This window comes from Nyctereutes procyonoides, unplaced genomic scaffold (genome assembly GCF_905146905.1).
Source record: "Nyctereutes procyonoides isolate TBG_1078 unplaced genomic scaffold, NYPRO_anot_genome, whole genome shotgun sequence".
NCBI classification, from domain to species: Eukaryota; Metazoa; Chordata; class Mammalia; order Carnivora; family Canidae; genus Nyctereutes; species Nyctereutes procyonoides.
The window spans coordinates 58143625-58151432 of record NW_026575131.1 but is presented as its reverse complement, the minus strand read 5'-3'; the positions used below and the strand labels follow the sequence as shown (position 1 = coordinate 58151432).

General features: G+C 63.8%; 1 protein-coding gene across 1 annotated transcript; it reads right to left on the bottom strand.

Moving 5' to 3' along the window:
* Positions 1–784: 784 nt before the first annotated feature.
* Positions 785–6422, bottom strand: ODF3L2 (outer dense fiber of sperm tails 3 like 2). Its single transcript, XM_055344446.1, has 4 exons — positions 6074–6422; positions 5027–5134; positions 3328–3441; positions 785–2088 (listed from the first exon to the last, which is right to left on the bottom strand). Exons 1-4 carry the CDS (start codon positions 6174–6176, stop codon positions 1604–1606), a joined length of 810 nt encoding a protein of 269 aa, XP_055200421.1. The 5' UTR covers positions 6177–6422; the 3' UTR covers positions 785–1603.
* Between the last annotated feature and the right edge of the window lie 1386 nt (positions 6423–7808).

The following is a 7808-nucleotide window of genomic DNA, read 5'->3' as shown; positions in this document are numbered from 1 at the left end:
TTGGCCGGCGCCGGGGTGGGGCTGGGGTCGGTGATGCCGCCCCAAGCCTGCCCGAGTGGGGGCGGGGGGTGCGGGGGCTCTGGAGCATCTGCAGGGTCGGGAGGAGCTGGCATACGGCGGGCGGGCGTGTCCTTTGGGGCTGCAGGGGGCGGGGTGGTGTGAGGGCGCAGCCCCCTGTGGACTTGTGTGTCGTGTCCCCATGTCCCCGTGGACCCCGTGGATGAGAGTCAGCTTGTCTGTGTGTCTGGGCAGGTCTGAACACGTGTGGGCAGGCAGGGAGGGCCTGGGGCTCTCCTGAGGGGTGCGGGGGTGTGTAGGGGTCCCCGGGGTGTCCACCCAGTTGGGTAAAGGGCTGCATGTTCCAGTTGGGCATTTCCAGGCTGGGGGAGCGTGACAGAGCAAGGGTCACGCGTCTCAGGACCCCTCGGGGCCGCCGAGCTGCCACCCCTCGGGCCACCTCCTGGTGGCCGCAGGCTGTCCCTCCCAAGCTCCTGGGTCAGGGTCTTTCTGGGTCAGGGGTTTAGAAGGCCTGTGCTTATCGCACAGGAGCCTCGGTCACATGACACCATCCGTGTGTTTCCTTCCTGTCCCCAGGAAAGAATGGCGGGAACAGAGCCCGATGGCCAAGATTCAAATCCTGGCATCAGACGGACACAAGGGCTCATAGTGCGCCCTCGGGCAAACGTCCAATCTCTTCAAAGCCCCATTTTCTCTCGGTAAACATCCACGGTGTCCTGCGCGCTGTGAAGCTTAGATGATCCTTCTCGGCGGCGGCTGAAGCGCAGGGGCGCCCACTGAAGGGCGTTAGAACGCACTAGGCTCTTATCCACCCCTCAATACCCAGCTTCAAGGTCCCCGCTTCCAAGAAGCCTCCCGGGCTTCCCCACTTCAAAGCCTTGGCTCTACCTCTGGCCTTGCCAGCCCCGGATCCCTCCTCTGGTCCCATGCGGCCCCCCAGCGGCTGCAGAATCGGGGGGGTCTGGCTCTCAAGAGCAGCGTTGAGCCTCCTTCCTTTGCCGTGGACTCAGGGTTAAATGAGCTCACGTGCGCGACGCCGACGGCTCTTGCCAGAGGAGGTTTATTCACCGGCAAGCAGCTAGTGCGAGGGAAACAGGCTGCTTCCAGCCCGATTTAGGGATTTGGGGCCAGGACCAGGCAGGCAGCTGTGCTCCCGTGAGACGCAGGGAAGAGCCCAAGTTGAGCAGAAATCCGAGCAGTGCTGGGGACCCAGGCCCTAGCAGGGCAGACGCCGAGTTCTAGGACACAGGAAGCGCATCTCGGGCCAGCCGCTGGGAGGGCCGGAGTTGTCCCTTTCTCTGCCTGGCCCGACTTGGCCTGGTGTGACCAGGGGGAAGAAACTGGGGCGCTGGAAGGCAGGGCACCCTGCACGGGGCCGCGGGGTCACAGCCTCCAGGGACCAAAGGAAGCAGGTGGCCTAGAAGGACCTCAGAGTCCAGAAAAAAGGAAGGAAAGAGACGCCTGTCCCCCACTTCTCCAAGCCCCCCACCGGCCAAAGCCTGGCCCCAGAGGGGCCCGCCCGCACCCCACTTGGCAACATAGGTAAACTGAGGCTCGGTCCAGGGGCAGCTGAGACCCAAAGGTGTCAGGGTGCGGTGTCCACAGGCATGGTGGCAGCCCGTGTGGAGTGGCGGATGCCCATGGTGAAGGCCGGGGCCCTGGCTTTGGTCACGGTGACCTGCTCAGGTCTGTGGGTGCCCGGTCCAGGAGTCTCCTCTGGGGGGCGGGGGGCACGGGGCCGGCCCAGCATGGTGAAGGCGGGCCGCCGCTGACGGTAGGTGTTGGGGTCTGGGCTTTCGTACTGGCCCGGGCCTGGTATCTCAGCAGGGTCCTGAGGGGGGCGGGCGGGGGGCGTGCGGCCCGCCGCCGTGTAGCTGGGGCTGCTGGGCTTGGTGAGTATCTGGGAGCCCCAGAGGGAGGGCAGCGTGTAGGTGTTGGGGGCCGGCGCGGAGGTGTCCTGGAGCTGCGGGCGCAGGCGGGAGCCCAGAGTGAAGGCCGGGGGCGTCCGCTGGCGCACAGGGGCCACCTTCTCTGGGCTGTAGGCCCCAGGGCCTGGTGTCACCTCCAGACCTGTGAGAGTGGGACGCGAGGGTCGGCAGGGTCCTCACCGGCTAGAAGACCTTGTGTGGCCTCCCACTGCCCTCCTGCATCCTGGAGCTCACCCCACGCCTCACGCAGCCCTGAGGTATCTCCCCTGCTCCCAGACCTCCCTGCACGGTAGTCCGTGTTCGCTCTCCCTCTCTCTCTCAGAGGGGGTGGGGGAGAGGGAGAGAGAGAATCTTAAGCAGCCTCCACACCCAGTGTGTGAGCCCGACGTGGGCTTGATGCCTTTCCCACCCCCTCCTCCTAGGCAGAGCTCTCACGGCCCTTCCAAGGACCCCCAGGCTTGGGTCTTCTCCTCTAGACATGGGCACAGTGAGGTCTCCACCTGGACCTAACCCCACCACCAGACTGGGGTCTTACAAAAAGCAAGGGTGCGTCAAATCTACTTCATCTCTCCAGCGTAATGCGTGTTTGAAAGGATGCGTGAGTAGAAGGATGGGTCGTGAGTGGTTGGGTAAGGAGCGAGTGAGTAGACGAATGGATCCATGGATATGTAGATAGATGGGTCAGTAGGTGAGTTGTGGAAGAATGGATGGATGGATGGATGGATGGATGGATGATGGATGGATGATGGGGTGGGTGGGTAGATGGACGGACGGACGGATGGTTGACTAGGTGGGTGAATGGATGGATCATGGAAGAATGGATGATGGATGGATGACTGGGTGGGTGGATGCATGGATAATATAGATTGATGGATGAATTAGTGGATCAATAGGTGGAGTGGATGATGAACAGGTAGATGGTTGGGTAAGTTGGTGAGTAGATGGATGGACGGATGGACAGATGGATGGATGGGTGGATCACTGAGTGGATGAGCAAATGGGTGATAGGTCAAAATACGGAAGGGTGGATGGATGGGAGATGGATCCGGTCGTTCAGGCACGTCGGGTGGAAATGAGTTGTTTGGAGCCTGTGAAGGGGATTGCCGTGTTCGCCACAGTCCCCACTCTGCCCTGTCGTCCCCTGAGGCCAAGATGAGCCCCAGCTGCCCTCACGGCGCCACATGTGCACAGGTCACCGTCACCCTGGCCCACTGCGCACACTCAGGCTCCCTCGGGCCACCAGCCCCTCCTCGGAGCCCTCGGATTTTGTCATTCCAAAGACACTGACCTTCCAAGAACCAGGTGGTGGGAGGGGACGGAGAGGACAGAGGCAGGTGAAAGGGTCTGGGTCCTTGTGGGGCAGCGCTGGTCACATACTCACCCCGAGACTTGCCCCGGCCCTGCATGGAGTAGGCAGGGGTGCAGCTTCGGCCAAACCGGGTGACTTTTGGGTCCAGGAAGTAGACGGGCCCGGGGCTGGTGTCCTGTGGGGAGGCTGGGGGGAGGAGCCCCGGGTCCTGAGGGCACCTCCCGTGGCCCTGTTGACCCCACTCAGTGCCCAGGTCAACCTCAAGGCTCTCCCGCCCTCCAGACGGCCCCAGCCCCACCCTGGAGGGCAGGACCTCCGGCTGCTCCCCGCTCCACCTCTCTTCTGCCACGGACTCGCAAGCCAGCTCACGGCTGGTGAGAATCGCACGGCTGGCAAGACTCGAGGGGGGCACGCCTCCGGGGGCCCGGGTGACGCGTGGGCCACAAACACGCGTGCACCTGTGTGTGCGCACGTGGGACACGTACTAGCCGTGCGCATTGCTGTGAGACACGTCCCAGCTCACGCCTCCCGCCGCAAGGCCCGCGCCCCGGCTGCCCGCTTCCCCCGAGTCCTGTGTCTCCCGGGGGCTCGTCTGAACCCCGTCTCATCCCACGAAGCCCAGACTGCATGCCCCCACCTCCAGGAAGTCTTCCCTGGGCTGCCCCCCACTGTCCGGACCCCTGTCCCATGCATCAGAGCCTCCGTGCGGGACCCTCCCGACCTGGGCCCGCGGGGGGCGTCAGAGCAGCTCCAGAAAACAGGGAGACGGACCGTGTGGGCACTGACGTGAAGGGTCCAGCGCCGCCAGAGCGCGACGGCAACAGCGCTGGGGGGCCTGGGCGGCCTGCGGGGCGGCACCCCTGGTCACTCACAGCCTGCTGCCGCCCTGCCGCCAGGAGGTAGCTGGGCGACACTGAAGCGAGGCCGCTGCCGCTGCCTGGCCACGCCACAGAAACGGTCACCCCGCCCCTCCACGACTGTCTGTGAGGGGCCCCATCATGCAGACAGAGAAACTGAGGGGGGACCTCCGAGGATCCCCTTTCACTGGGCACAGACCCCGCACCACGGAGGCGGTAGCCCTTGGAAGGCGCTCACCCCGCTCCCTGAAGTCACCGGGCACCCGTCTGACAGCTCGGAAAGGAGTAAACTGTCAGTGTTTGCAGAGGGGGAAACTGAGGCACAGGGCAGCTGAGCAGCCCGTGTGGAGTCAAGCAGCAGAAGCCACCAGACCCAGAGCACAGCTCGGGCCCTGAGCATCTGTGTTCCCAGGACACTGAGGACAGTGGCCCCCAGGGTCACTGTGCAGGCCGGTGGGGGGGCCTCAGGGGGCGCCCCCACCTCCAGGCCCCATCCCACCCCTCCAGACTCCCACCCCCACCTCCCAGGCCCCCATCCTCACCCTCCAGGCCCCCATCCCCACCCTCCAGACTCCCACCCCCACCTCCCAGGCCCCCATCCTCACCCTCCAGGCCCCCATCCCCACCCTCCAGGCCCCCATCCTCACTCCCCAGGCCCCCATCCTCACTCCCCAGGCCCCCACTCCTACCCCCCACTCCCTCCAGGCCCCCCTGACCCCCTCCAGGCCCCCCCCCAAGCCCTCATCCTCACCCCTCAAGCCCCCACTCCCACCCCGTCCAGGCCCCCACCCCCATCCCCCAGGCCTCCACCCTCACCCCCCAAGCCCCCACTCCCACTTCCCAGGCCCCCACCCCCACCCCCAGCCCCCCACCCTCACCCCCCAGGCCCCCACCCCCACCCATGGCAGCCTTACCGGGGCCGGGCCTCCAGAAGAGGGAGTAGGCCGGGCTGACCGCCCTGGTGCAATCGTGGTTGAGGAAGCCCACAGTGGATGGCAGGACGTACAAGCCGGGCCCAGAGCCTGTGACCAAAGCCCTCAGGTCACGGCCTGGGGCCCTGCACTCTGACGCCTTGGGGGGACCCCGGGGTCCAGCCCCTGAGCCCCAGTCTGGGCCGCCCACCATCCTCCAGGGCAGGGGTGGGGTGGGAGAGGGAGGGAAGGGCATTGTGAGTCACACCTGAGTCAAAGGTAGGAGGGGCTGCTGAGCCAACAGGCTCCTCCTGTGCTGGGGCACATTGGGGAAACTGAGGCACAGACACAGGTGGAGAAACTGAGGCCCAGACACAGGTGGGGAAACTGAGGCACGGACACGGGGGGGGGGAACCGAGGCCCAGACACGGGGTGGGGGGAACTGAGGTGCAGACACAGGCAAGAAACTGAGGCCCAGACACATGGTGGAACCAAGGTGCAGACACGGAGGGAACCGAGGCCCAGACATGGGGGGGGACCAAGGCCCAGACACGGGGGGGGGGGGGGACCGCGGCCCAGACACAGGGGGAAACCAAGGCACAGACACAGGGGGGAACCGAGGTGCAGACAGGGATGCGTGGACACAGCTGCAGCGTCAGGTGGCCCCAGCAGGAGCGTCAGGCGGTGGGGCCCACGTCCTGCCGCACACACACGGTGGCCCGGCCAGGCCCACGGAGGACTCCCAGCCCGGAACCTCCAGAGCGCCCAGGCCCCGCTGGCCCTGCTCTTCCCGCCGTTCTCCCGGGGCTGTACCCCCCGCAGCGTGAGGGGCCCCAAAGGGCTCACTCTGGGTTGGCTGCAGCCATGCGCAGGAGCCCCCGAAATGTGGCTTCATTTCTGGGAGGAAAAGTGAGGCCTGGGGCAGGCAGGGATTGCCAGAGCTGCCCCCCCCCACGGGGCTCCCAGAACATTCCAGGGGCCACAGGGGCCCTGGGGGGGGACGGGACCGGAGCCCACAGCACAGCCCCTCTGCTCCCCGCTGGCGCCTACCGCTCTCCAAGGGGGCCGCCCCGCAGGGCTGCCTCGGGTTGGTCTCCGGACTCTGGGGGGCCGCGCTCAGCCGCGGGGCCGGGTTGGCTCCCAAGGTCCCCATGGCGAGGAGCGGGGCCAGGGGCACCGGGCCTGCTGCTGTCCCTGGCGGGCGGTGGCGGCGGCTCTGGCCGCGGGTCCTCGCAGCCAGTGCTGCTGTTGGCAGAGGCCTGGCCTCCCCACGCCCCCTGGGGACGCACAGACCGTCCCTTGTCCCTCAGCACCAAGCCTTGGGGCCCTGGCCCTTGTGGGCTGGTCGGCGGCCGCCGGCCTGGAAGCGGGGCCAGGATCGAGTGTCGGCCCAGGAAAGAATCCGGTGTCAGCAGAGCGGGTCCCCTGGGAGCTGCCAACCTGGGCAGCCGGGGCCGCAGGAGGCTCCAGGGAGCTGAAGTCACAACACGACACCTGCAGCCCTGTGGCAGGAGGGACGGCTGAGGTCACGGGCAGCGTGGCCCATTTCTACAGCCGGAAAAACTGAGCTGCAGTGCAAGGCCGCTCGGTGAGCGTGCCCGTCTGCCCGCTTCCTTTCCTGCCGGCCTCCCTCCTTCATCCAATAGGCACTGATTGAGCACCTACTGTGTACGAGGTTCTGTGTGGGTTGGCAGGGACACAACAGGAATACACAGACGGGGGGACATTTTCAGGAGGGGACAAAGGAAATAAACAATGAATTAACCGATGCGCACAGACTATATGAGAAGGTGTTAAACATGCTAGAAACACAGAGCCCGGCTGGGAGCCCGTGACGGCAGTGCAGGGCAGGAGGACAGGTCACAGGATTGAGAAGGTGAAGGAAGAGCACTTGGTGAACAGGGAACAGCTGTGCAAAGGCCCTGGGCACAAGCGAAGATGGCAGTCCTCCCGGACAACCCACCGCCTCCCAGAAGCCAACAGAGATTTCCTCGCAAAGTAGAGTTTATTTCCCTGCGGGCCCTAAAGGCAACCGCCGTGCCAGGCTCTAGGAAGGGGCTCAGGGACACTTGGCAGGGCAGAAAGCAAATTCTTCTCCCTTCATGTGTCGGCAGGCTGTGTCCGCAGGCCACTTTTACTGGAGTTTTTAACAACTTTATTGAGCTAAAATTTGCATGCCCTGCACTTAGCTCCTCAATGTAATCTTAATACAATGTATAATTTTTTGACTTTTTAAACAAAATATTATAAGGTTATAACAGGAGTCTGAAATGTTTATATTAGAAAAGAAGAAAAAAAGATCCTAAAGTCAGTGACCTCAGGTTCCACCTTAAGAAGCTAAAAAAAGGGGCACCTGGGTGGCTCAGGGGTTGAGCCTCTGCCTTCGGCCCAGGGCATGATCCTGATCCCGGGATCCAGGTCCCACGTCGGCCTCCCTGCATGGAGCCTGCTTCTCCCTCTGCCTGTGTCTCTGCCTCTCTCTCTGTCTCTCATGAATAAATAAATAAAATCTCAAAAAAAAAAAAAAAGAAGAAGAAATGGATGAGGGAGGAAACCGTAGAATCAACAAAGCCCCTCCCCCCAAAGCTGGTACTTTAAAAAGATCAACAAATTTGATAAAGCTCAAGCTGGAATGATCAGAAAACAATGAGAAAGCCCCATAAATGACCGATGTCAAGAATGGGAAGGAGGCATCACTACAGACCTGCGCACCTTAGAGGGATAATATGGGCGACGTGAGGCTGCCGACAGGGAACCCCCCGGGCCCAGGCACGTCGTGCGCACA

Excerpts from the sequence above, each read along its gene's own strand:
- ODF3L2 (XM_055344446.1), bottom strand. The coding sequence starts at position 6,176 with ATGGGGACCTTGGGAGCCAACCCGGCCCCGCGGCTGAGCGCGGCCCCC. Across the intron at positions 5,135-6,073 it reads GGCGGCCCCCTTGGAGAGCG|GCTCTGGGCCCGGCTTGTAC; the intron begins GTAGGCGCCAGC and ends CTTTGGTCACAG. Across the intron at positions 3,442-5,026 it reads CTTCTGGAGGCCCGGCCCCG|CCTCCCCACAGGACACCAGC; the intron begins GTAAGGCTGCCA and ends TCCTCCCCCCAG.